The 27,117-nt window shown below is 63.1% G+C and overlaps 1 protein-coding gene across 1 annotated transcript; it reads right to left on the bottom strand.

Annotated features, from left to right (window-relative positions):
- Positions 1-398: 398 nt before the first annotated feature.
- Positions 399-26,366, bottom strand: ELN (elastin). Its single transcript, XM_056108235.1, has 36 exons — positions 26,099-26,366; positions 21,322-21,369; positions 20,343-20,384; positions 19,988-20,020; positions 18,690-18,716; positions 17,585-17,620; positions 17,101-17,190; positions 16,816-16,908; positions 16,677-16,739; positions 16,168-16,215; positions 15,606-15,674; positions 15,014-15,043; positions 14,783-14,854; positions 13,914-13,955; positions 13,558-13,620; positions 13,274-13,318; positions 11,411-11,470; positions 11,274-11,327; positions 10,871-10,996; positions 9,665-9,718; positions 9,207-9,293; positions 8,985-9,014; positions 8,561-8,647; positions 8,101-8,145; positions 6,725-6,850; positions 6,578-6,637; positions 6,200-6,277; positions 5,975-6,034; positions 5,561-5,632; positions 5,439-5,486; positions 5,259-5,339; positions 4,314-4,352; positions 3,852-3,896; positions 3,639-3,668; positions 3,215-3,265; positions 399-1,288 (listed from the first exon to the last, which is right to left on the bottom strand). Exons 1-36 carry the CDS (start codon positions 26,328-26,330, stop codon positions 1,272-1,274), a joined length of 2,283 nt encoding a protein of 760 aa, XP_055964210.1. The 5' UTR covers positions 26,331-26,366; the 3' UTR covers positions 399-1,271.
- Positions 26,367-27,117: the final 751 nt, after the last annotated feature.

The raw sequence follows: 27,117 nt of genomic DNA, 5'->3' as shown, positions 1-27,117 counted from the left end.
CCTACCCACTGGACTATCTCTCCACCCCCCAGGGCTTCCATGGTGAGCAGACTTGCTGGTCCAGATATCTGAGTGGACACAGGAGACGGTGGGGAGCCCCTGGGGGCACTGGGGGCACTGGGGGCAGAAGAGACAGAGAAGGCCAAGACGGTTTCCTTGAACAAGGTTTTCATTTATTAGTCTTTTCTGAAGCAGTTAATTCTCTTTTCTTATTTAAAAAAAAAAAAGTGTTTCATCCAGAGTTCTACCAAGGTGATTAGAATGAATTTTCCGCTGGGAATAGAGCTCCCTGGGTTTTAAATTTTTTTTGGGGGGAAGGGGGGTCAATGAATCACAAAAAAAAAAAACCCAAAAAAAAAAAAAAGAAGAACATCAGTAATCAAACCAATCCTCAGATATCCAGGACAAAAAATAAAATATTTATTGATCTATCACAGCGAGACACAAAGAGACGGGCGGGCAGGTACTGGGCTGAACAGTGGCTCAGGGGGTTACAGTACTGCGTGGGGGGGGACATCCCACCCCCCCAGGCCGGCACACCCCTCACTTGGGGCTCTCTCTGGGGGCCCGAGCAGGGGATGTGTGTGGCGGGGAGGGGGGTGGGGAGGCAGAGTGATCCAGGCTGATGGTGGGGGCGCTCGGCCTGCTAGCGGCACCTGGAGGTCCACTGGGACCAGACGGACGGACGGACGGAAGGGCAGATGGGCAGGTGACGCCCACGAGGGCAAGAGGGCTCTTCCCAATGGGGGTTTCCTCACCCCAAGGTGCACCAGGGAATGAGCCATTGGTGGGGAGAGGGGGCCCTAGGGCCGGAGATGTTGGGCAGAACCCAGGTTGGGGCTCTGCGGGTCTGGGTACCAGGGGGCCCACGCCAGGGGCGGCCGGGGGGGGGTCGGGAGGTGCCCGCTTCAGAGGTGCCCCGGGAGGGGCCCCGAGAGGCTGCCCTTCCCTCCTCCCTCCCCCCGAAGGTGAGAGCACCAGCATTAGCACCGAGTCCTTCTGGAGATGGAGACGTGGGGGGGAGTTCCTGGGCGGGAAGGGAGGGGGCTCGCCTGCCCCCGGCCCTGAAGCAGGGGCCCTCCTGGGCTGCTCTCTCGTTTCCTCGTCCTCTGGGTTTCCCAGGCCACTGCTGGCCTGCCTGCCTGTCCCCTCCCGGAGTGGGGACTTGGGAGGGGGGTGGGGGACGGGGTGGGGGCCAGGAAGGGTTTACATTCTCCACCAAGCAGTAGCACCAACGTTGATGAGGTCGCGAGTCGGGGGGCCTGGGGAGCTCATTTTCTCTTCCCGCCTGGTGGAGGAGGCAGACAATGGTCAGCGCCTCAGAAAGACCCCTGCTCGCGTCACAGGGAGGCAAAACCCACACGACAAGGGTCTTAGTCATCCTCAGGGATGGCCACTTGCTCCGTGTCTGAACTGGGACTTGGACTCTGGGCCCAGGTGTCTCTCCAGGAGGGCTTGAGTCTGACCCTCAAGAAGGCTTTGGGGGCTGGAGCGATAGTACAGCGGGTAGGGTGTTTGCCTTGCACGCAGCCAACCTGGGTTCGATTCCCAGCATCCCATATGGTCTCCCAAGCACCCCCAGGAGTAATTCCTGAGTGCATGAGCCAGGAGGAACCTCTGTACATTGCTGGGTGTGACCCAAAAAGCAAATAAAATAAAATAAATAATAATAAAAAAAGAACGCTTTGGGCTTGAACAGATGACTGGATAAAGAAGCAATGGTATGTCTACACGGTGGAATACTACGTGGCCGTTAGGGAAAATGAAGTCATGAAATTTGCTTATACATGGATGGACATGGAGAGTACCATGCTGAGTGAAATGAGTCAGAAGGAGAGGGACAGATGTAGAATAGCTGCACTCATATATATATCATAATATATATCATATATACCATATATACAATGAGACTAAGATCCAAGACCAGGGAAACAGGGGCCAGGAGGGGACTGGTCAGTGGTTGGAGAGGCCGGGGGTTGGGATATGGGAGGGAGACTGGGGACATTGGTGGTGGGAAATGTACACTGGTGAAGGGGCGGGTGTTGGGTGTTGAAACACTGTATGACTGAAACCCAATCAGGAACAATTTTGTTACTGTGTATCTCACTGTGATTCCATTAAAACAAAACAAAACAAAAAACCCTCTCGAGGTTCAAGGCCAAGGAGGTCCCGCCCCTGCTGGAGGGTGGTGACACATTACCGCCACCTGGTGGCAGTGTGGGGATGGGGCGTGCAGACGGACCCCACAGTGGGGAGGGGGCGCGGGTTTGGACGGGAGTGAGTGACAGGGCCACAGGGATCGAGAGGGGCTGACTGAGCGCCAGATCCCCTGACAGAGCCAGGCTGCTTGAACTCTGCCCCTCCCGCTGGGTCCAGGCTACTGGGGAGCAGATGGGGATGGAAGAGGAGGAGAGAGGGGTTAGCACTGGGTGGCGCTGGGGTATGTGTAAGTGTGTGCATGTGCGAGGTGTGTGTGTGTGTGTGTGTGTGCATGTATGTGTGTGTATGTGTGTGTGCATGTGTGAGCGTGTATGTGTGTATGTGTGTGCACATGTGTGTGTGTCTGTGTGCATGTGTGAGTATGTTTGTGCACATGTGTATATGTGTGTATATATGTGTGCACATGTGTGTGAGTATGCATCTGTGTGCATGTGTGTGTATGTGTGTGCACATGTGTGTATGTGTGTATCTGTGTGCATGTGTGAAGGCGTGTGCATTTGTGTGTGCGTTGTGAGTGTGTCTATGTGTATGCACGTGTGTGTGAGTCTGTATCTGTGTGCATGTGCATGTGTGTGCATGTGTATGTGAGTGTGCGTGTGTGAGCGTGTGCGTGTGTGTATGGGCATCTGTGTGCACGTGTGTGCCTGCTGCTGTGCATGTGTGTCGGAGGGTGTGTTGTGCTGGGAATCTGCCTCACCCCCAGAGGCGGCCCTGTGTCTGAGCAAGATGTAGAGCCACTGTGGGCCCTTGCGCCCCTCCAGCACCCAGAGTCCCTTGCGCCCCTGGTCCTGCCCTTCTCCCTCCTGCCCTCACCCCTTCTCCCCAGGCTCTGCCCCTTTCCCAGGTCAGCGGGCAGTAGCCGAGCCACCTGAAGGGGGGTCCGGGTGGGGGCCTGGGGAGGGATCCCAGCAGGGGATGTGTGTGGGCACCTGGCCCGCCCACCCCACCCAGACCCGCAGCCACCCGCTTTCTTGGGGGGGTCCTTCCCACCTACCTTGGAAGCCCAGGGCCCCCAGCGCCCCTCCGTAGGACTTGGGCGGCTTCACTGTGGGGAAGAATGGGGGTCTCAGGCAACTCCTGCCCGCACTCGACCTGAAGGACCCTCCCGGTACCCCCACCCTGCCCCAAGCGCACAGCTCGGCTCGGCTGCCCCCTGGCCCTGCCTGGCTGCCCGTCCCCCAGTCTCGCCAGAGCCCCCCGGCTGGGTTGGCTTGTTCCCAGGGGGGAGCCCCTGAGACGGGGGTCTTGGCCTTTGTCCCCCCCATTCTAGGCCCCGATCCTGAGCTTCTGTATATCCCAGGGAACTCCCGGAGAGTCCCCCACATCAAAGGCCAACCTGAGGCCAGCCCACCCACTCTGTGGAGGAGCCCAGAACCCTGTGCCAAAAGTGGGGGGCCCCGGAAGCGTTGCCAACTCACCACCAGCTCCCAGGCCCCCGGCTGCACCACCTACGAGACAGAGGGGGGCTGTGAGAGGTACTCTGGGGACCCCCCACCCGAGGGTGTACCCCGTCTGGGCTCGCCCCACCTCAGCGGGGACTGGGAAGTGTCCTCTGTGTCTGGGGCGTCACACCCAGCCCTGGCCTGGCCCCTGGGGAGGAGGGTGGGGAGGACTACACGGGGGGGGCTTACCTGGGAAAATGGGGGACAGGCCAAAGCCAGGCCGCGCGGCCATTCCTGCAGGAAAGATGGGGGTTGGAACGGGAGCCCCCAGCCTCTGTCCCCAAGAACGCCCCCTGCCCCCAGGCTTCTCACAAACCTCAGCACCACCCAGCACAGACATGAGGCCTCAGTCTCAGCCTGGGGGGCCCAGGAGGTGCTTCACCCCCAAGGTCTGCCCCTGTGTCCACGCCTCCTGCCCAGGACTATCACCCCACCCTGCCCTCCGCTGCCTCCCGCCGGCCGGCCGGGGAAGGGCCTGGCTCCCAGGACGCCTCCAAGGTCAGCAACACCTAGAAGGAGGCATGAGGGTCAGGACTGGGCCAGTCCTTCGATCCCCTCTGGGCGGCGTCTCCGGACAGGCCTGGGGGGGCTGGGGGGCTGTGTCGCTGCACAGGATGAGGGGCGGGCCTGGGGCCCTGGCGTGTCACTCACCGTATTTCGCTGCTTTAGCAGACGCAGCTGGAGACACACCTGGGGCCGGTGGGGAAGAGGAGGCATGTGAGTCCCAGACCCCTCCCCCAAGCCACGTCTCCCCCCACCCCTACCTGCCCAGGTCTCCCCCCACATCCCTCCCACGTCCGAGGGAGCACCCGGGGAGCACGTGGCCACTCCCCGGGGGGCCTGGGGGGGCGCCGAGGGTGGGGAAAGGGGCCCAGCCTGTCCCCTGGGGCCTCGCCTCTCTTCTCAGGAAAGGGGGTCTGGCACCCTGGCCTAAGGACCCCCGGTAGTGGTGGGGGCGGGAGAGCAGAGGAGGGGGCCGGGGCTCCGTGGGAAGGGCCACCCTCACTCCTGCTGACCACCGCGTGCCCCCAAGTGCAGGGAGGCTTCAGATCAAGGTGGGGGGGGGGCAGAGGGAACAAGGCCGCCCGCTCCCAGCCCTCCGAGGAGGAAACGGGAAGACGGGCCAAGACACACACAGGCACACGCACATAGAGCTCGCGGACACATGCGCACACACAAGCACAGAGAACATGCAAGGCACAAGCACCCCCCAACACAGATAAACACACATGCGGCACACAGAGAACATGCAAGGAACACACACACTCCAACACACATAAACACACACGCCCGTCCGCAGAGAACACACAAGGTCCACGCCCCCCAACACAGATAAACACACACGCAGCACGCAGAACACGGAAGGCGCGCACACACACACCCTCAACACATATAAACGCACACACACACACACACACACACACATGCAAGCAGTAACCCACCGCACGCACATGTGGACATACCATATTCACAGTCCTCAGAGAAGATGGCAGTGCGCACCCACAGTATCATGCCTGCACACACGGTGCACATGCACGGTGCATCTCCCCCCACAATATACACACATGCCAGTGCCCTGCTTCCGAGCAGCCCTACCTCCAAAGGCTCCGGCTCCTGGGACGCCGCCCACTCCCAGCCCTCCGGCTCCGGCTCCGAGTCCTGCCACGCCCCCCACGCCTGTGGAGACAGTTCGTAAGAACCCCGCCCCCCCCCCCCAGGCACAGCAGGGCAGGGCCTCGAGTGCCCACCCACCCCGTGCCCAGTCCCCACACTCACCGTACTGGGCGGCCTTGGCAGCTTTGGCGGCGGCTGCAGGTCCAGCTCCTGGGGACACAGTGAGCTCAGAGGTCTCCTCAGGACACCTCCCTCTCCTCCCCAGTTCTGAGGGCACAACTCACCTGCTACCCCACCAGGAACACCCACGCCCGCAAGACCCCCGGGGCCTCTGAGGACACCCCCTGCTGCTGCTCCTGTGGAGAAAGGATGGGAACACCCCGTTTCTTTTTTTTTTTTTGCGTCACATCCAGCAATGCACAGGGGTTACTCCTGACTCTGCACTTAGGAATCACTCCTGGCAGGGCTCAGGGGACCATATGGGATGCTGGGAATCAAACCCGGGTCGGCCGCATGCAAGGCAAATGCCCTACCCGCTGAGCTATCGCTTCAGCCCGAGGACACCCCATTTCTGATGGGAAGCCCAGGGCAGGGGACAGCCCACTTCTGAAGGCTGGGGCCAGGTGGCTGGGGGGGGTGCCCCAATGCAGGAGGCGGGATGCTGAGGGCTGGGGCCGCTACACGGGCAGGACACTTACGCAACTGGGCCTTAGCGGCCAGCTGGGCCGCAGACTTGCCTCCGGCTGGTGCACCCACTCCTGAAGGGAGAAGAGGGATGAGAGAAGGCCCCGGGTGGGGTCCCGAGCCCCCAGCCACCCTGCCCTCCTGCGTACTCCGGAGCATGGGATGGAGAATCGTGAGGAATTCACTCTGGGTCGAGTGAGGGGGGCGCGGGGGGAGCCGGCTGGACAAGGGGGTCTCACCTGCACCCACTCCGAATCCTGGGACCCCAGCACCTGCTCCGAATCCAGGCACGCCAGCGGGGACTCCAGCCGCAGCCCCTGGGAACACAGTGAGCGGGGCACAGCAGTGGGTGGGAGCGCCCAGGGAGGGCTAGTGCCCGCCTGCCGGCCACCTGGCTGGTGAACACCAGTCCCACTGGCCTCCGGGGGCACTGTGTGGGCTCCTTTCCTCGGCTGCCTCCTCCCCCGTCTTGGGTTCCACCCGTCATGGGGGCAGGTCACAAGGTACCCCCCCTAGGAGGAGTTCCTCCAGAGGCGGGGGAGGGGAGGGGGGGCTGGCTGAGAGGTGCCCACCGGGGGTCCCCCAGCACCCCTGCTCGGGGCGGGCAGGACACTTACGCAACTGGGCCTTAGCGGCCAGCTGGGCAGCAGACTTGCCTCCGGCCGGTGCGCCCACTCCTGCGGGGAGGGAGGGGGTTCAGGGAAGGCCCCACGCGGGGTCCAGAGCTCGCAGTCCCTCCTGCACCCCACCCTCCTGCAGCTCACCTGCAACGCCCCCGGGACGCAAACCGGGAGCCACGCCCACTCCGGGAGCCACGCCCACTCCGGGAGCCACGCCCACGCCGGGAGCCACGCCCACGCCGGGAGCCACGCCCACGCCGGGTGCCACACCTGCAGGGGAGACGCACCTGCCTTAGTCTGGCAGCAGGGAAAGGGTCACCGCCCAGAGGCAGGCCCGCTGCTCCCCTTTCTCGTGCTTGTGTGGGTGCACGCAGGGCCAGTTCTTGAGTTCTGGGGGACAACGGGATCCCTTGGAGATGTTTGAGGGGGACAGAGGCTGAGTTCTGGGCCCCCAGACTCCTCAGGGGGCAAGGGGGGTGGGACAAGTTGCTCACATGCCGGAACCTGTTTCCACGTCTCCAAAGAGGGGTAGAGAGCGCCCCGGGGGAGGATCCCCCCACAAGTGGGAGCTGTACTAACGGGGTCACTCTCGTCAGAGGGTCGGGGGCTCTGAGTCTGAGTGAAGGAAGGCTCTGACTTGGACGGCCCTGGGGTTCGCACCTGCCCTTGCAGTGGGAGTGCCCGAGGCCGCCACCCCATGCATCCTGGGTCCTGGCCAGTCAGACATGTGCCCTGGGGTTGAGGGGACCTCGGGGTGGCACACACAGCCCGACAGGGGCCCATGTCTGTGGGTGCAGCTGTACACTGAGGGGGGGTCAGGGAGCTGGCACGGAGTGGGGGGATGGAGACCGGCCCGGCGGAACTGGGAGGCGCAGGGCTTGGGGGATGAGACCTGGCCTGGGGGGCTTCTGAGGGTCTCTCTTGCTTGCTTTTACCAATACCTCTAACAGTGGTCAAAGGGACCCAGGCGGGCACATGCTAAGGGAAAAGGCAGCTCAGATAGAGAAGGGAGCACCAAGTAAAGGGTGTTGGGAGGATCCTCCCAGGATGGGAGATGCGTGCTGAAAGTAGACTATAGACCGAACATGATTGCCACTCAACGCCTCTTTTGCAAACCACAGCACCCAAAAGGAGAGAGAGACCAAAGGGGAATGCCTTGCCACAGAGGCAGGGTGGGATGGGGGGGCGGGGGTGGGTGGGAGGGATACTGGGATCAGTGGGGGTGGAGAATGGGCACTGGTGGAAGGATGGGTACTTGACCATTGTAGAACTCAAACCCAAGCACAAAAATTTATAAGTCGATAACTGTACCTCGTGGTGTTTAACTAATAAAAATGAAAACAAAACAAACAACAACAAAAAGGGACCCAGGCAGGACCTGAGTGGGCGATCAGGCCCTGGGCTGGGTTCTAGGGGCAGGGCTAAGGGGCCCCTATGTGAAGAGCTGGGTGCTGAGGGCCCCTAGGTGTAGGGCTGGGCGCTGAGGCCCAGGTGAGGCCAGCCCGGCCCAGGACACTTACCGTACTTGGCGGCTTTGGCAGCAGCTGCCCCTGGGGCTGCAGCTCCTGCGAGGGACAAGCGTCAGGGAGCTCCCAGCACCCTCCCCCCTCCCCCTAGGTGCTCTGTGTGTGGGGGGGTCGGGGAGCTCACCCCGGCCTGCCCTGCTCTCAGCCATGAGGAGGGGCAGCCGCAGGCCCCCGGCAGAGCCCAGAGTCCCAAGACCCTGACCCCCATGTCAGGTGGGTGCTTCCTGCCTCCGGAACTCAGTGACCAGAGCCAGGCAGCCCCAACACAGGCAGTCCCGGTCTCCAGGAGGAGGCTCCCCCAGGAAGGGGGTCAGAAGGGGCCCTGCGGGCACCCCCAGACTGAGGCCTCATCTCCCTGCACCTCCCACCCCCAGCTTTGGGGCTCGGCTGGCGAGACCCAAGAGACCCGTGTCCCCTCCCATGTCCCGCCTCCCGGGGGCTCCCAGCACCTCACCTGGTACACCTCCAACCCCGGGCGTGCCGGGCACTGCGCCTGCGCCCGGCACCAGTCCTCCCAGGGCTCCTCCCACGCCCCTGGCACCTGGAGGAAGGGTGGGGGGCATCAGCCTCATGCCACCAGCACCCGCCCTCCAGCCCCGGGAGCAGAAGGACAGCAGAGCACCATGACTTGTCCGTCGGGGTGGGGCCTAGAAGTGGGGTCCCCCAGCCCCCCCATGGGGCACCCCAATGGCCAAGGGCAGTGTGGCTTTGAGAGCGAGGGTGTGGGACCCCCAACCTGGCACAGACCACCTGGGCCCTGGAGCGGGTTGAGGTGGTCCTGCCCTCAGGTGGCTCGTTCTGGCCTTCCCCAGGGTTGGGGGGGAGTGGGGTGCTGGGGGGGTACTGGGGGGCAGGGGTGCCTGGGGCCTGGCACTTACCATACTTGGCTGCCTTGGCGGCGGCAGCGGCTGAAGGAAGGAAGAGGGAGATCCCGACTGAGTGTCGAGGCACGCTGCTGCGTCCCCTCTGTGTGCCCACCTTTTCCGGGCACTGTGGTACCCACACGACGCCCTCACACTCCTCCACCCACAGAAGAGGGACCCCAAGGCCTCCGCCCCCCCCCCCCCCGGGGTCCCGGGCCTGGTCAGCCACGCACTCACCTCCAGCTCCGGCTCCAAAACCGGGAAAGCCCCCAGCACCGACGCCCCCGAAGGGCAGACCTCCAGCACCCACTCCAGCCCTGGCCCCTGCGGGACACCACGGAAAGGAGAGGCCATGAAGTGGAGGCTCTCTGGCCGAGAGGACGTCTGCCCCGGTGACCCCTGACAGGTCCATGAAGGACAGAACCTACGGGGCCCACCAGTGTCCAACAGGGGCTGCCCGGGCTCCCCTCCCCCTCCTCTCAGCGCTGGGCTCTCTGGGGCACGGACAGACTGAGGGACGCCCACACTTGGGTTTCCTGAAGTGGTCTGGGGTGACCCCGGGGACTCTCCCTCCCCGCCCCAGATCTGGTACGGGTCACGCCGGGTGGGTGCAGACAGTATCCGAGGGCCTCACTCAGTGTACCCCAGGACTGGAGCCGGGAGGTGGGGCTTGAGGGGGCGGGCACAGGACGCACCGTATTTGGCGGCCTTGGAGGCTGCTTTAGCCGCAGCAGCTGGTGACACAGCTCCTGGAGTGGGGACACAGACAGTGGACAGTGGCGGTGAGGTGATGCCAGTGGGGCCTCGGTCCACCCTGTCTGTCTGCGAACCCCGCTGCTCCCAGTCAGCGTGAGTCTAAATGCGCCCACTGCTGTCTCGGTCTGCCCATCTGTCCCATGGACTGGCTGTGTCTGTCCACTTGTCTGTCCAGCCCTTGGCCTGCATCTACCCACCCACCATCAGTCCGATCATCAGCCCATTTGCCCCGCTCACTATCGATCCACCTCTCCAGCTATTCATTTGAATTTTGTTTTGTATCAACTTGTCTATTTATCTGTTTATCCAACTACGTGCTTATCCATCCATCCATCCATCCATCCATCCATCCATCCATCCATGCACTCATCACTCCTCCATCCATCCAAGAGTTCGTCCACTCACCACCCACTCACCACCCACCATCTACTCAGCCCCTCTGTCCACCCACCCACCCGCGTCCCACTGACCTTCTGAGCAGTCTCTCCATCCACCCACTCACCTCTTTGTCCACACTGTATCAGCTACCCCCCCCCCCGTATCTGAGCACCCATCCCCCACCCACTCTCCCTCATCTGTCACTCTCTGCACTCACCCCCGTGTCCCTCACCTCCCCCTCACTCTCCGGGCATCCACCCCGCCCACCCTCCATCTGCCCACACATCACGGAGTGCAGTCGGTAAACATGAGAACGTCATGGTCGACGCCTCCAGATAGTCATATGCACATGCACACATATACACGCTTATTCATACGCACTCACACACACAGACACAAGTTATCACACACACAAACACACACTCACCCATACGCACTCGCATACATTAACACACTCTGACACACACACAGCCACAGGCACACACACTCTCACACACACCACACACATTTCACACACGTCGTCACATGCCCATGCACACACACACACACACACACACACACATGCTTACTCCTACACACTCATCCTCTTACACTCAGAGTCACATACACACCCTCACACACACAGACACACTCATACACTCTTGCAGAGTCACACACGTGCACATACATATTCAGTCATGTGCACACACACTCTTACATACAACACACATACAACAGACAAAGTCATAAACACACTCATACATACACACACACACACTCCACCTCACCTGGAACTCCTCCAACTCCTGGAACTCCAGCACCTGGAACACCTCCAATGCCAGGGACCCCAACGCCCGGGACACCCACGCCGCGGCCGAACCCTGGCACGCCGGGCGCCAAGCCTCCAGCAGCTCCTGGAAGGAGAAGGGGGTTGTATGGGCTGGGCATCGGGCGGGAGTGTGGGGTGCAGCTGAGGCCCAGGGGCACAGTTGTGCCCAGTGGCCCTGGGGCTGGACGTGCCTTGCGGTCAGGTGGGGGAGACAAGACCCCCAGTTCTGGGGCCCAGTCAGTGGAGACAGAGACCCCCTCCCCGCAGCACCCTGGGGAGGAGGCAGTACAAGTCCCTCTGGGGTGGGGGGCTCCGTGACCAGTCCCCCCCAACCCCACCCCCGGCACCGTTCCGGCACTCACCATACTTGGCCGCCTTAGCCGCCGCCTTAGCCGCAGCCGCGGGTCCCCCGGCCCCTGGAGAGACGGTGACGAGAGTCAGTCCCTCTCTCTCGATGCCCCCCACTCCGGCCCCCCGCCCCCTGCAAAATAGGCCCTACCTGCGATCCCCCCGATGCCAGGGATGGCCCCGCCAGGAAGGACTCCAGCTCCGCCAGCACCTGTGGGTGGGGACGGGCCGGCATGAGCCCCGCGAAGGCCACATGGAGGCCAGGCCTGGACCCGTGCCCATAGTCCCCGGGGGGGACGGCAGCGCGGGTGTCTCCAGCTGGGCCGGCCGGAGAAGGTCCCTGTCCTGTGGTTCCTTGACAGCCCCCCCCGCCCCCCTCCCCGGGTCCATTTCCACACACTTGTGAGGGCCTTGTGTGTTTTCAGACAAATCCTGTCTAATCGCCGTCACATACTGAGAAACCGCAAGCACTCGGCCTGGGCCAAGGGGCTCCTGTCGGAATGTTCCCGGGATCCTGTCCCGTGTTCCAAGGCCTCGGCCAAGTTTGTAATCCGAGTGGCCGCTGCCTGGCGAGGCCGCCCCTCCCGGCTCTCCCCCTGGCTTCCCTGTTGCCAGGCACAGGGCCGCTGGGGCCTCTGTGGGGTGAGCCTGTGGCTAGGGGACTCGCCCGCTCCCCGCAGCCGCACCCCTGCCTGGTGGAGGGAGGCCTCCGTCCCGCTGGGGCTAGAAAGGGGCTCGTGGGAGAGAGTCGGAGGCAGCCTGGAACAGGGGTCCGAGGAACCTCCTGGTTGTGCCATATCAGCGGCCATGGACTTGGGCAACTAGTAAAACGGTTACGGAGCCCATTAACCTGACACTTGGCTGCCAAATCACTTCTAGTCACAGTTCCTATGCCTCAGCCTGGCTCTTCCCAACACCACGCCCCCTCCTCACTTTTTCTTTCTTTTTTTTTTTGGTGCTTAGGGATCAAACTCAGGACCTCATGCTTGTGTTCTGTGAGGAGGGATATCCTGGCCTTTCTTTTCTTTCTTTCTTTCTTTCTTTCTTTCTTTCTTTCTTTCTTTCTTTCTCTTTCTCTTTCTTCCTTTTATTTTTCTTTTTTTTGGGGGGGGTGCTGGAGCGATAGCACAGTTTAGGGCATTTGCCTTGCACGCGGCCAGCCTGGCAGACCTGGGTTCGATTCCTCTGCCCCTTTCGGAGAGCCCGGCAAGCTACCGAGAGTATCTTGCCCGCACGGCAAAGCCTGGCAAGCTACCCGTGATGTATTCGATGTGCCAAACACAATAACAATAGGTCTCACGATGGAGATGTTACTGGGCCTGCTTGAGCAAATCGATGAACAACGGGAGGACAGTGCTGTGCAGTTTTTGGGGGGACTTTTGGACCACATCCTGGAGTGCTTGGAGCTGACGCCTGGCTCAGGGTCACTTCCCAGAGATGCAGCCCCGGCTCTGTCAGCCCTCAGCCCCATCTCCCCAGTTCCCCCCCATTCCTCCTTAACCACAGGGCCAACTCCTCTCTATCTTGGGCCTGAATCAAATGCCGTCGTCTCGAAGAAGCTTCCTGATGTTTGCCAGAAAAAATCTTATCAGCTCTCAAGACGATGTCTGCGTCAGCTGGCAAAGCTTGGACACAGGTGCTCAGAGAGGAAGGAGGGAGGAAGAAAAGAGGAGGGAAGGAGGGAGGGAGGAAGGGTGCGGGGATGGTGGATCGCGTGGAGCGGGATAAGTGGACAGTGGGGGGGGCGACTGGGGAGGAGCAAGCGGGTAGAGGGATGGGGTGGGAGTACGGCAGATGGAGGGATGGAGGGAGAAATGCATGGCAGAAGGGAAGGACGGTCAGGTGATGGTGGGTGCTGGCAGGATGGGCAGACGAGCCGATGGAGAGAGGAGTCGGGGGCGGGCGGTGAGAGTTGGCCAGGTAGGGGTGTGGAGCGGAGAGCACCCCTGACGGGTCGTCTGGGAAGCAGGTCCCCGGGGCAGGGCTGGGCAGTGCAGACCCGCACTCTACTCACCATACTTGGCTGCTTTAGCTGCCAATGCTGCCTGCGGGCCAACCCCTGGGGGAGAGGAGAGACTCTCAGAACAGTGCTCTGACGGCTCCACAGCCCACTGCCTCAGCTCCAGGGGAGCTGACTGCTGGCAAGTGGGAGTGGGCGGAGGACTTGGGGGGAAGCAGAGCTGACCTGCAGACCCCTGTTCTCCAGCTCAGACAGGGGCTGACTGCCCCCAGGCCACCGCGTCTGAGAAGCCTGGAGGATAAGCACGCCCTTGGTGGGTGGGGTGAGGCTGGCCTTACCTGTGCCTGTCGGGTACCCGGCCTTGCCCCCGGCAGCACCAACTGCTCCTCCAGGCCCGTAGCCTGTGAAAGGGAGGGGGGTCCATCTCATCATGGCTGCACCCCCCAACCCTGCCCTCCCGGGGCTAGGCTGTCTGGGGTCCCACCCTGGGACGTCCCAGTCAGGGTCAAACACCCCCACATGTGGGTATAAGTGGTTGTTCCCATTTTAGAGATGGGGATGCTGAGGCACAGAGAGGACTGATTCTGCTGAGGCTCGAGACAAGAGCCCAGACAGGGACCCACAAGTCCTGTTTCTTGCCCTGCCCACGGGGCTGGGGCGGGGGTGGGAGACTGCAGGGCGCGCACTCACTCACCGTAGGGCAGTTTGCCGGTGCTGTAAGGCAGACCGTAGCCTCCTGCGGGGAGAGTGGGGATCTCAGGGCTGGGGCTGCTCAGACTCCAGACCCCGCCCTGCCCTCTGCCCCCAGGAGACTGCACGCAGCCCTGCTGGTGTGGGTTTTCTGTCAGGGACACCAACGGCTTCCTGTGGGCATGTACGGTGTGAGCATGCGTGTGTGCATATGCATGGGGGTATGTGAGTGTATGAACACAGGAGTGGTGAGCATGACTGTGTGTGCGAACGTGAATGTGTGCGCCTGTGCATATGACTGTGCGCATGTGCATGTGTGAGTGTGTGTGAGCGTGTGCATGCATGCGATGTGCTTGTGAGTGCAAGTGTGGATGTACGTGTGTTTTATGTGAGTGTATGCGTCTATCAAAATGTGCATGTGTGTGTGTCGGTGGGTGAACGTATGTAACTGTTGTGTAAATGTGCATGTTCGTGAGCATGTGTGTGAATGTATGCGTGAACATGCATGTGAGTCTGTGCGTGTGAGCATGCGTGTGAGCATGTGTGTAAGCGTGCTTGTGAACATATATGAACATGTGTGTGAGCATGTGTAAGCATGTGAGTGTGTTTGTGAGCATGTGTGTGAGCATGTGTGCATGCGTCGGAGCATGTGTGAGCATGTGTGTGTGTGACTGTGCGTGAGTAGGCATGTGTGTGAGCATGTATGTGAGTGTGTGTGTGCATGTGTGTGTGCATGCATGTGTGTGAGCAATGCCTTGGCTGTGGCCACAGGTGCCCTCAGCACTCGGAGGAGCATCTGCAGAGAATCTGGGCCCACGAGACCTCTCTCCCCTCCCTGACCCCCAGCTGGGAGCCGCTGAATCCCTGACGTACCTGGCAGTTTGGGGGCCTTAATGGGGTACCCCAGAGGGACTCCAGGCTGCTGACCCCCAAAGGGGCCGACTCCTGTGGGAAGCAGGGAAGCGGGTCAGCCTCAGCCTCAGGCCCCCGCCTCAGCCTCCTCCCCCGTCAGTGTCCCTGACCCCGCAAGGCTGCTCTGTCCCTCGTCAGGGGGAGGAGCCAGACACGGAGCAGGCACAGAGGAAAGGGGACCCGTGTGCTCACCTGGGATTCCACCGAAGGCCCCGCCTGCTCCTGCAAGGACAAGGGTGTCAACATGTAGACTGTGCCAAGGGAGCCCGGAGCAGCAGAGTCTCTGCTGGTGCCTGCTGATCCTCACATGGGCACACATGCACACATGTACACATGTGCACACACATGCACCCATGTGCACACTCACACACAGAGGTGCGCACGCTTGCAGACACACACAGATGCACATGCACACACAGACATGCACAGAGACACAGGTATACACATAAGCACACATGCCCACAGAGAGATAAGTGCACACACGTGAAGACACATGTGAATGCAGGTACACACCTACACACTCAGATACAGGTACACACATGTGTATGCATGTGTAGGACCATGTCCACACACATTCACTGGGTTTGAGTACATGTATACACACACAGATGCACAATGTATGTGCGGGGCCAGTGTGCGCACAAGTACAGTCCACATGCACACACACACGAGTCACACGTGTGCACCTCGGCACAGGGACCCAGGCTTTCTTGCCTCCGTCACCAGCTGTGCCTGAGCTAAAGAGCGACAGGCCCCCCTGCGCCCCACTTGGTCGGCTGCGTACCTGGGCCCTTGGGCTTGACTCCTGTGCCGGTGGGAACTCCAGGGAGCACCCCCACACCTGGGAACCGCCCTGGAGGGACAAAGGGGGTGTGGGTGAGGGCCAAGGCCAGAGTGGTCCCCACGGCCTCTGGGGTCACACCGTCAGGGGTGCTGGGTGTCCAGGGGACTTTCCTTCTCTGTCCACCCAAGGTTATGGCCCCACTTCCCAGAGACAATTGGCCCAAGTCTGTAACCGGAGTTGATTTGAGCACCAGCACATTTTCACTGGAAAAGCCCTTCGGGGGCCGTGACTGGGGGTTCACCCACGACCAAACACGGGGGAGTCACGTGCTAGGGCTGGGAACGCCCCCTCGCCTGCCTCCGGGGTCGAGAGAGGCACAGCTGCCTCACTGGGTTTTTGGGGGAATTCGGGAGGTCACAGACGGGGCGAGGGGGCCAGTCCCTGGCAGGGAGTGATGGTTGGGGCTGGACCTGCCCTGAGTCCCAGGCCTAGGGTGACAGCACTAGCCAGGACAGGTCTGGGTGGCATCGGCTTGGGGGAAGGGACAGCTCTGTGGCCTCACCTGTCCCCGGGATCACTCCTCCTGGGTAGACGCCTGGCAGCCCCACGCCTGCACCAGAGAAGACAGACGTGTGAGCTCAGCCCCTCCCGGCCCTCTCCTGACACCTCCGGCCTCGCTGGTGGTGGGGGCAGCGGGGAACATGGGTGGGTGGCCGGGATGTCCTGGCCGCCCTCTGCACCAGTGTTTATCTCCTCTGAGCTGCGGACATGGCGGCCCAGCTCGGGGTCAACAGCTTCCAGATGTTCTTCCCGCTGTTCGGCTCAGCGGCCCTTGTTTAACCTGGAATCACTTCCTCCAGGGACCCCAGGGGGATTGGTGTGTGTGTGTGTGTGTGTGTGTACACACATGTCTGTACGCACATACGTGGGTATCTACATGTGTGTGCCCTGCGTGCATATATGCGTGTATGTGAACACATGTGTATCTACATGTGTGTGCCCTGCGTGCACACGTGTGTGCAGCCTCCCTGACCCGAGGCTCCCGCCCAGCCCGAGGCTCCCCTCACTCACCAGGCACTTTCCCGGGCTTCGCTCCGACCCCCACACCGGCTCCCACCTGGGGCACCACAGCACCTGCAGGGAAGGGGCGGAGTGAGAGGGCCCCTTCCACCCCTGCAGAGCCCACCCCCAGCTGCTCAGGTCTCCCTACCTGTGGACACTCCGAGGCCACCGAGGCCGCCAAGGCCGCCAAGGCCGCCAACACCACCAACACCGCCAACACCGCCGACTCCAAGCCCAGCACCTGCAGAGCCAGAGCAGGGAGCCAAGGCCTCAGGCGAGGGGCAGGCTCCGGGTTGAGCCTCGGATGCAGATATTGCTCCCTGAGCCTCGGGGGGATTGGGGATGCGCCCACACACCCACCCACCTCCCTCCGGGGAACAGTCTGGGCTGCAGAGAAGACCCCGCCACCCCCATCCGCCCCTCGGTAACGCACCAGCCTTGGCGGCTTTATAGGCAGCTTGCGCACCAGCCGCTCCGCCGGGCACCGCCCCTCCGGGAAAGGCACCTGGAACAGCGCCCAGACCTGCAGGGGGGGGAATCGAGAGGTCTATGGACGTCTGTTTCTGCAGCACCCCCTCTCCCAGGACAGGGTTTGGGAGCTACCTGTCAGGCGGCTCTCCTCTACCACCCTAAATTGCAAGCGTCTTCCAAGTCAAACTTGTGTCTCCTCCTCCTCCAGGGAGCCCTCCAGAAGCCCCCTCTAAGTTGGCAGCTCCTGGGGCTCCCATGGCCCCTGGAGTTCGTCCCCTCCAGCTCTCCTGACTATACTAGCACAGACCCAGGTCCCAGGACGACCCCCTCAGCCCCTGCTGCTCAGTGGCGTCCTCATGCCAGTGCCCAGGCCAGGCCCACAGCCCAGGATGCTGCCACCAGGCTGACAGTCTGGGACGGGCCTGAGTCGAGTCGCTGACACTCACCTGCTCCAGGCCCGGCGCCTGCAAGTGCTCCAGCACCTGCAGGGAGAGGAGGAGGGGTGAGGGGGGCTGGTAGGGGGCATCCTTCCTTTCCCTGGGCGGGATGTGAGTGCAGCCACGCAGACCCGCAACCTGGATGCAGCCTTGGCACAGGGTGTGTGTGTGTGTGCGCGCCCTATTGAGGCACCCCTGGCGTGACAGCGCTGACCCCCTGCAATGCCCGGGCCAGGCCTGCTTCCCTAATCGCCTCCAGTCCCTGGGCCCAGGACCAGCGCCTTCTCCCGGGGCTCCTGGGGCCGGGCCCTGGTCCTGTATCTGGAGCCGTTCATTCTGTGTCCCCTGCCCCCCATGTGCCGTTCTGCCCTGCCGTGCTGGCGGCTCCTCCTTGCAGGCGGACACTAAGCGCTATGGAAGCCACATGGCCGCCTCTGGCTCGCTCCTTCCCACATCTGGGCCCCATCGCGCCTTCTCCTTCCAGGAGACATTCCAGGGCCTTGGCCCCGGCTGACTGACGGGCAATCAAGCTGCAGTTCACAATCACGCCGGCTTTGTTTCCAATTATGCGCGCGGCTCTCCCACAAGCCGCAGCTTGGGGCGTGCCAGGGTGCTGAACCCCAGGGCTGCCCCCAAACACGGGTCTCCCCCCGGCAGGCTCGCCCCGGACGGTCCCCCACTGCCCCTCCCTGCACAGTCCCCACTTCCTAATTGCGTGGGTGGCCAAGTCTGACCCAGCAGCCGGTCCCTGGTGGACGGGATCTCTAAGCCCAAAGCGGCGCACCCAGCTGCAGCCCGCAGCAGCCAGGCCCCGCCCCTTCCCAGCTTCAGGCCCCGCCCCTTCCCAGCTTCAGGCCCCGCCCCTTCCCAGCTGCAGGCCCCGCCCCTCCCAGCCGCAGGCCCCGCCCCTCATCGTCTGGCGCCAGGCCGGTTTCCTGAGCTCCTGGAGGGCAGGGAACATGCGGGGGACCTTTGCTGAGCCCAGCAGGACTGGGAAGAAGAGCGGGCAGGGCAGGAAGGGAGCAGAGACCGGGCAGGTGGGTGGGGCGGGGACGCCCGCTGACCCTTTCCCCTGCGCCCTCCTCTGCTGTGTGGGGGTGGGGGGTGGACTCACCTGGCCCAAACGCGCCGAGGCCAGCCCCTGGGGAGGAGAGGGGCGTGAGGGGGAGGCAGCAGAGAGCTCCGAACTCAGATGCGCTCCCCCAAGGCATCTCTTCCGCTGCGTCACTAGGCACTGGCCTCTCTGGGACTCAGTTTCCCCACCTGCCCAACGGCCTTCCAAAGACCAGTGTGTGAGCTACCCAGCACCCGGTGTCCGCCACCCCTTGGCTGAGTGTGTGTGTGCACGTGTGTGCGCTGCTCCCAGTGGACTCGGCTGCTCCTCGCCCAGGCTGCCCACCCTCCATTCCACCCCAACCTGGGGCCTGGGAGTGGGTGGTCCCTGCCCTTGCCCCAAGCTCTGGAGTCCTGGGGCTGGGGCACCCCAGCCCCTTTCTCCATCAGATGCTGCCACTGAACCTTCGCATCCCAGTCTGCGCTCTGTCCCCGTCCACCTCCTCCCCCACCAGCCAGAAGCTCTTCCGGAAGCCTAAATTTCATCTTTGCTTTGTGGGATTCTGGGCACAGCCCTCCCCGTGGTGGGACGCCCACCCCCACTCCAGCGTTGCCCTCTGACCCTGAGTCCACATCTTTGAGGCAGCATCCTCCTCTCCCACATTCTCTCCATCAGCCCCACCCCCAGCCCTGACCCCCCTGGGGCTCCCTAGCTCTCGGCCTCCCCAGCCGGGAAAGCCCTGGCCAGGCCGGCTGCCCTGGGCCCAGCCCTGAGGTTTCACAACCCGGGGGCACTCGAGGGGGGAGTTCGGGGCCCTCGGATTCATTTGTACTTGGATCATCAGGACTGGCCTTGCGTAAGAGCTGCTGGCCACGCGGGCCGTGTCCTCGGGCTCCACGGATGGGGCGCGCCAAGGCCCCAGTGTGGCCTGTCTCACTGCTGGGTCACACCCACCCACGCCTGCCTCCACCTGCTTCCTGGGGCCCCTAGCCCCTCTCACCTGCAGCTAATCAGAGACCCTCGGAAGCTCCCCCGGATCCAGGCCCAGCAGGACAGCCCGGGCTGAGGGAGCTCCTCCGGGACTCGGGCCAGAGGTCAGCCTGGAGTCCGGCCTGGGCTTGGTCGGGGTCAGTGGGGCAGTCGAGGTGAGTCTGGGCCCCCACAGTCTGCCCTGCGGGGGGGTCTGGGAGCAGCCAGGCAGAGAGCCACGGAGGGTGGGTTCCAGATGGTTCTCAGCCCTGGAGACATGGGGCTACTTCTGGCCTCCTGGCCCCGGTCCGGCTGTTCCTCTCTGCACCCCCCTCGCTCCTCTGCCCCCTGCTCCCTGCTGGGTCCCCCATGCCACGTCCCTCTCTTACCTGGCTTGGGTGGTTTGCCTCCAGGCCCTAGTGCTGCAGGGAGGAAATGACAGCAGTGAACGGCAGCCCGGGGTCCCCCCTTCCCCCTCACCCCCCGCCCCACTGGGGACGGGCCTCCTGGCTGCTCGCGGGAACTGCCCCCGTACCCCCACTCTGCACAGCCAGCTAGCTGCTGGGGGCAAGCTGGGCTCCCAGGGGCTGCGACACCCACTTAAGGGGGCGTCCAGAGGACCACGGGGAAAGACTCAGGCCACGGGGGCGGGGTGGGCTCCGGTTCTGGGTCTGGGGGGCTGAGGCCTGAGGACCTATGTGGGCGACTGATCCCCAGATCCTGCAACGGGGTTTCTGTGCTTACCTCCTCCGGCTCCTAGGCCTCCCAGACCACCAATGCCGGTTCCTGGGGGTGGGGGGTGGGGAGCATATGATGAGTTCCCATCTCCCCCCTCCCTGGTCACACCAACCCCTGTTCAGTACCTTCCTTGGTCCAGTCTCAGCCTCAGTTTCCCCAAGTCTCACTGGCCAATAGCTGGTGCCCAGGCCGGTGGCCCGCCCTTCCCTGAGCAACACCTTCTCTGCCCTCAAATCCTTGACACCTCTCTCCTCCCTCCCTTCCTTCCTCCCTCCCTCCTTCCCTCCTTCCTTCCTTCCTTCCTTCCTTCCTTCCTTCCTTCCTTCCTCCCTCCCTCTCTTTCTCTCTCTCTCTCTTTCTTTCCCTCCCTCCCTCCCTCCCTCCCTCCCTCCCTCCCTCCCTCCCTTCCTTCCTTCCTTCCTTTCTCTTTCTACCTTTCTTCCTTTCTTTTTTCCCTCCCATTTTTCTCCCTCCCTCCCTCCCTCCCTCCCTCCCTCCCTCCCTCCCTCCCTCCCTCCCCCTCAGCCTCCCTCCCTCCCTTCATCCCTTCCTCCCTTCGTCCCTCCCTTCCTTCCTCTTTCTTGCCACACACAGCGGTGCTCAGGGCTAACTCCTGGTTCTGCTCTAGGGATCACTACCGGCAGGATTTAGGGGACCCTACGCAGTTTCCTAGGACTCAAAGTCAGGTTGGCCACCTATGAGGCGAGTGCTTTAGCTTTCCCTTGCCTGGTTCCCGGGAGGGCCCAGCCCCTGCTTTTCCTGGTCTTTCTGACTGACTGTGGGTCCGGGTGATGGGAAGCCCACATTTTTTTTCTTCTCCTTTTTAAAAGTATGGGGCTCCATCAGTGATGCTCAGGGTGTCTCTCCTCAGCAGGGATGGCACCCTGTACCCCCACTCTGAGAGCCCCCAGAGGTATTCCCTGTGGCCAGGTCAAAGGGGGCCCTCTCGGAAAGGAACCCCCCCAACTTATTTCAGTCCCCTTACCTGGGTAAAAGCCTCCGGGAACTCCGCCAGGAATCGCGCCGGGAACCCCTGCAGGAGAGCGGGGAGCTTTTCTGTTTGCATCGGCCCAGCTCTCCTGGCTCTTTGCACACCCCCGCGACTTTGGACCTTGGACTAGCTACAGTTTAACAGCTGTGAGCAGCAGAAGGATAGACCACCGAGACAGCATCTCCATCCCCTCTGGGCACAGTCAATCCCCCTGCAAGGCTCAGCCGCACTGGGAGGACCGGGCTGGGGTGGGGTGGGGGAGTATGGGGGAGTAGGGAACGGGCCATCCCCACACCCATAGGCCCCTGAGGGTTCAGCAGCCCCCGGGGCTGGGCACGAGAGCCCTGTCTTAGGAGAACAGTTTCCTCAGGAAAAGGGATGCGCCTCCAGCAGCAGCGGCGGCCTGTCCCCAGAGGCGGGCGGAGTCCTGGAGCCTGGGGACCGTCCTGCTGGGCTCTGGACACACGCCTGAGCAGGGTCATGTCCACAGCCCCCCCACTGTCCCAACCTCGCCCAGCCACTCTGCCAAGGCCACAGCAGGAGCACCAGCGGGGACGGGGGATGCTGTCCCCACTCCTGTCCAGTCCAGGGACCTCCCGGCCAGGACGCCCGAGCTCTGCAGCCAGCCCTGCTGTCTCTCTCAGTGGCCGCACGGCAGGGTGGGGTGCCAAGCTGTCACAGCCGCCTGGTGCCAAGGCCCCGGCGCCACCCGGGCCCCTGGGAACTGCCATCCAGACCTGGGGGATGTGTGCGATCTGGCGCGGCCAGGGCCGCGCGGGTCCCGGCGCCAGGGACACACATGTTTGCTGCAGGACCTTTGATGCTGCTGGCCTGGCTCTGGGCGCTGTCGCTTCCGTGGGCGGCCCCTCTTCCCGCCCAGCCCGGAGGGTGTGTGTGGGGGGAGCCAGGCCCCCCTCCACACACCCATCTGGGGCCTCGCCTCCTGGCCGTGCCCCCCACCCCCCGCCCGCTCTGCCATCTGGCACGTCACCTCCCCCCTCTGAACCCGAACTCGTGTTCTCCAGGCAGAGCTGAGGCTCTGCCTCCAGACGTGGTGGTGGAGACGGGCGGAAAGGTTCAAGCGACAGCTCTGTCCTGCCCCGCACAGGCTGCGTGACCCCTGCCACCCCCTTTCCCCCCGAAAAAGACCCTTGTCACGATGTCTCGATTCACCGTGGAAGGGGCAGGTATACAGTAGGCATGCATGGTGGAGGGCAGGTAGACAGTAGGTGCTCAATAAGTGCTGGGCAGGTGCACTAGGTGGCAGGGAGGCTTTTGTGTCTGGTTTCCTGTAGGGTCTCCCCACTTAATGTTGGCTGGACCCCCACTTTCTCTTCCAGGTTCCTGCTGGCCCTCACCCACCCGTGGCCAGTCTTCCGCTATGTCTCTCCCCCCTCCCCCCCATGATTCAGATCCCGCAGGCTTTGCCAACTCCAGCCTGATCCCTGAGGGCCTGGGGAGGTTTGGATGGCCAGAGGAGTTTTTTTAGGGGGGCCCTTGCCTGTGGTGTCTCGCCCAGTGCTGAAGGGAGGAGAATAAACAGAGATGGCCCCTCCCAGGACCCCAAAAGATGACGCAGCGGGTCTTCTTCCTTCCCCGCTCTGCTCCTTGGCCCGGACAACCCTTCCTCTCCCGCCGGGTCTCGGTTGGCCCGAGCAGCTGCCTGGAGCACCTCCTCTGTTTTATGTGGGTTTGGCTGGTTCTGCTGGCGAGCCTGGCTGGAACTTGTCTCTTGCATCTTTGAATTACAGCCCTAGCCTTGCAGGAATCATAACAGTTTTCTGGCCCCGGCCACAACTCCCTTTGCCAACATCTCCGGGGGCTCCTGCTTACATGCCTCAAGTGACGGGGAGCTCACTACCTCCCAGTCAGAGTGTCGGGCGGGGGTGGGGGAGTGCTCCTCCTTTGGAACTGGGATCCATGGCGTCTGTCCCTCCAGTTCTGCTGCCCTGAGTCACACGGACCCAGAAGTCTCACCTCTGATCCCCGAACCGCCCCGCGACAGTGATGCATGTCCTGGGACCCCGCTATGCTATGTGCTTCCCGTGCCAAGGAACTACGGTGGAAATGCACCTCCAGATCTGATCAGGCGGCGTGCGGTGTGAGAAGCAAGAGGTAAAACCCGAGTGTAGAAAGCCCACGAGGAAAGACGGGCTGGAGTGGCCCAGGTCGGCAAAGCCCGCAGAAGAGACTCATTTAAAATGCCCACGGGCTTCTGCTTTGCAGCTGCTACCCGACTGTGAAGTAAAACTCGCCCCGCTTTGCTGCAGCCAAACCAAGAGCCAGGGCCCGACGGTGTCCCCAGCACGCAGAGTGGCTCCCCCCGCCCCAAGTTCCCCTCCCACCACCCCGCCGCCTGGGCTCTGGGTTCAAAGACCCGGGCGATGTCCATGAGCCGCGGGCCAGCAGGCTTGGCTGGGGGCTCAGCCAAGACTAAGTCCAGGGGGCGCTTGGGGAGCAGATAAGAGCACTCGAGGCTGTTTGTTGTTTGCCTGCGGAACGGTTGCCGAGGGATTTTCAAAAACAATCCGTGGGGGGGTTGGGGGCGCTCCCTCCTGGCAAGTCTGTAGCCCTGCCTCACCCTGCAGCCCAGAGAACAACAGCACCCCCGAAACAGAGCTTGCCCCAGTCACCTGACCCCCGCCCGCCCCCAGGAGCGAGGGTGGCAGGAAATCCTGGGCATGCTGAGCGTTTGGGGGTTCTTCTGCTGGGCAGCAGGGCTGGACCCACTTTTCTGGGTCATTCTCACTTCTAACGTGGGAAACAGAGAAGCCCCAAGAATGTTTTGGGGAACTGGGGACGGGATTCCACCTGATAACATTTCTCTTTCCTTTCCTTTCCTTTCCTTTCCTTTCCTTTTCTTTTCTTTTTTTTTTTTTTAAATCGGAGCGGTGGTGTGTTTGGGCCACACCTGGCACGGCTCAGGGGTTACTCCTGGCTGTTCTGGGGGACCACGTGTGATGCTGGGGACTGAACCAGGGTCAGCCCCATGAAAGGCAGGTGCCTTCGCCCTGCACATGCTCTCTCTCTGGTCCTGCGGGAGTGGGGACACATAGGGAGAGACGTGAGTGTGTGCGTGTGAGTGTGTGATGGGTGTGGGGCCAGGTGTGAGGTGTGAGGGAGGGTGTGTGTGTGTGTGTGTGTGTGTGCATGACAGGTGTGAATGTGTGTGTGTGGGGGGGGCTGGGTGCGAGGGTGTGGGTGAGAGTGTGTGTGTGTGGGGCCGGGTGTGAGGGTATGAGTGTATGTGTGTGTGTCTATGGGACAGGTGTGAGGGGTGTGTATGTGGGAGCTTGGTCTGAGTGTGTGTGTGGGGGCAGGTGTGAGGTGTGGGTGTGGGTGTGTGTGTGACGGGTGAGGGTGTGTGGGGCTGGGTGTGAGGGTGTGGGTGACGGTGGGTGTGTGTCTGTGGGGGGGGTCGCATGTGTGAGGTGCTGGCGAGGGTGTGGGAATGAGTGGGTGCGAGTGAGTGGCTGCGAAGGGGCTGAGTGAGCGTGAGGATGGATGAATGAGTGTGTGTGTGTGCGCGGCCCCGCCCGCCCTCACCCCACACTTCAGCCCAGGACACCCCATCCATCCACACACCCCGTTTGGCCCGGCTGCTTCTGCTCGGGCGGCAGAGTCGGGGCTGGCAGAGGGAGACGGGTCGTGGACTGCGAGTACCCTGAGAGGCACCCCAGCCAGCCCGGCATGTGCGTCTGTCCCCAGGCTGGCGGGTCGCTCTCCCTGCCTTCCCCTCTCTGAGCCTCACTTTCCCTGGAGGTGAGTGCTCAGAGCCGCTGCTCCCAGACTTGGGGGGGGACCCGCAAGTCCCCCCCTCCCAAAGGCACGTCCAGCCCCATTGGTGCAGGAAGCCTCACACCGCGCAATCTCCGGAAACAGCTGTGGCTCCTTCCCGGCCTCCCCCCCCCCACCTCCGCCCGGTGCTGCCTGGCCCCCCGCTGGAGGTCTGGTTCTCAGGGCCCCGCGTGCACTGGACCTCACCCCGCCCAGTCCCCACAAACAGCCTGCATCCACACCTCTGCTGAGAGCCTGGAGGGCCACTCCCAGCTGCCTCTGGCTAGCCTCTGCGGCCAGCCACACCGGTCTGCCCCAGGTGGACGCTGCCCCCGCCGTCCCATCTCCCGGGTGCCCCGTGTGTGTGTGGGGCTGCGGGGAGGGCCGTCTTGTGCACACACAGGGAGCGCTTCCTCCTGCCTCGGCTCACGGCCGCGACGACACCTGTCCGGTGTGGACATTCTTTATCCTCACCCGAAGCCGCATTGGGGACACGTCGGGGACAGCCTGCCTGTGCGACAGCCCTCAGGTCTCCAGCACGCACAGATGTAGCTCAGCCCCATGCCCACCGACCAGCCATGGACCCCCCTGGCCGTTGCCCACCTTCTGAGCCCCGTGGACCCCGATTTTCCCAGGGGGGGAGCCTGACATCCCAGGGACGGGGCCCCAGGCGGCCACCTGCTCGCTGGTGCCGATGCGGCTGCATCCCGGCACCGCGGACAGGTGCGCCTCCTGGTGTGGCACACAGGTGCGGTGGGTACAGGTCCCATACACCCCCAGGGCCATGTGCCCCGCTGCCCCCTGCACCCCGGGAGCGGCCAGGAGTGAGCAGAACCGCCCAGCCCTTGGCGGGCAGCAAAGGCTGGACCTGGGGTGGGTCCACCTGGACTCGTCCGTGACCGGCTCCTCCTCCGCGGTCCGCGGTCTGGAGGGGCTCCGGCCGCCCCAGAGCCCGGGGTGCGGGCACCTGGCCGGGAGGGGACGGGGGGCCTACCTCCGGGCTGCGAGGGGCACACGACGAAGAGGAGCAGCAGGAGTCCAGGCCGCAGAGCCGCCAGTGCCAGGCCCGCCATCTCGGGGAGAAATGCCCCAGCCTGCTCTCTGCGCCTCGTTTTATCCCCAAAGCGTAATTGCAGCCTCCACGGCTGGAGGGAAGGAGGGAGGGAGAGAGGGCGGGAGGAGGGCGGGGGGAGGGGCGGGGGAGGGGGGCCGGGAAGGGGGGCCATTACGAAAGGCTCCCCAGCCTCCTGGGCCGGGCTGATGGACTGTGGACCGGCCCCCCCCCACCTCCCCCCACACACGCATGCACACACACACACACACACACACACACACACACACACACACACACACACACACACACACAGCTGGGCGCCCGCACGCGCACACGCACAGACGCAGGGCCGGCTCTCCCCTGCTCTCGCTCTGTGGCCGCTCTCACCGCTGGCCCCGTTCCCGCCAGAAAGTGTGAGGGGCCCTCTGCCAGGACAGCCCTCGGGAGAGGAAGCGGAGGGAGGGCCCTGCTGCCCGGCCAAAAATCCAGCCCCAGCCAAGGCCTGAGTGTCCAGGACCCCGCCCCGCCGGCTGGGCCCTGGGCCCAGTGTGGGGACACAGGCCAGCTGTCCCGCGCCTCTGCCCCAGTCCGGCCCTCCAGACTCCCCCCCCCCCCCACACCCCCGGAGGGCCTGACAGGTTCTTACCCCAAGCCCAGGAGGTCTGGGGTGCAGGGCCCAGGGCGGCTGAGGGGTGCAACAGGAAGGCATGATGGGTGCCGACCAGGGGACGGGCCTAGAACACCGAGGGTGCTGAGGGCCTGCCTGAGGCCTGGGGCTGGGCTGTGGTGGGGGCATCTCCCCGGGGGAATCTGGAGGATGTGGGGGTGACCCCGGCATACCCCAGGGCTCATTCTCAAGGGGGCAAGGAGGGGTTCGCGTAGCGCCTCACAGGTCAGCATCTGGGGGAGCGCAGGCCGGACCGCGGGTGCTCCTTTTGGGGTCAGGGGGTGGAGGTTCC

The sequence above is a fragment of the Sorex fumeus genome, unplaced genomic scaffold (genome assembly GCF_029834395.1).
Source record: "Sorex fumeus unplaced genomic scaffold, SorFum_2.1 ptg000199l, whole genome shotgun sequence".
Taxonomy (NCBI): Eukaryota; Metazoa; Chordata; class Mammalia; order Eulipotyphla; family Soricidae; genus Sorex; species Sorex fumeus.
The sequence above is the reverse complement of the archived record's forward strand: the minus strand, read 5'-3'. Positions and strand labels throughout refer to the sequence as shown.

What these genes read in the sequence shown, in the direction of transcription:
- ELN (XM_056108235.1), bottom strand. Translation starts at nt 26,330, where the DNA reads ATGGCCCCCCTTCCCGGCCCCCCTCCCCCGCCCCTCCCCCCGCCCTCC. An exon ending in GGCCTTCGGTGGAATCCCAG is followed by an intron (nt 14,855 to 15,013) that starts GTGAGCACACGG and finishes TGCTTCCCACAG; the next exon opens with GAGTCGGCCCCTTTGGGGGT. An exon ending in CGGGTACCCGACAGGCACAG is followed by an intron (nt 13,319 to 13,557) that starts GTAAGGCCAGCC and finishes CCTCTCCCCCAG; the next exon opens with GGGTTGGCCCGCAGGCAGCA.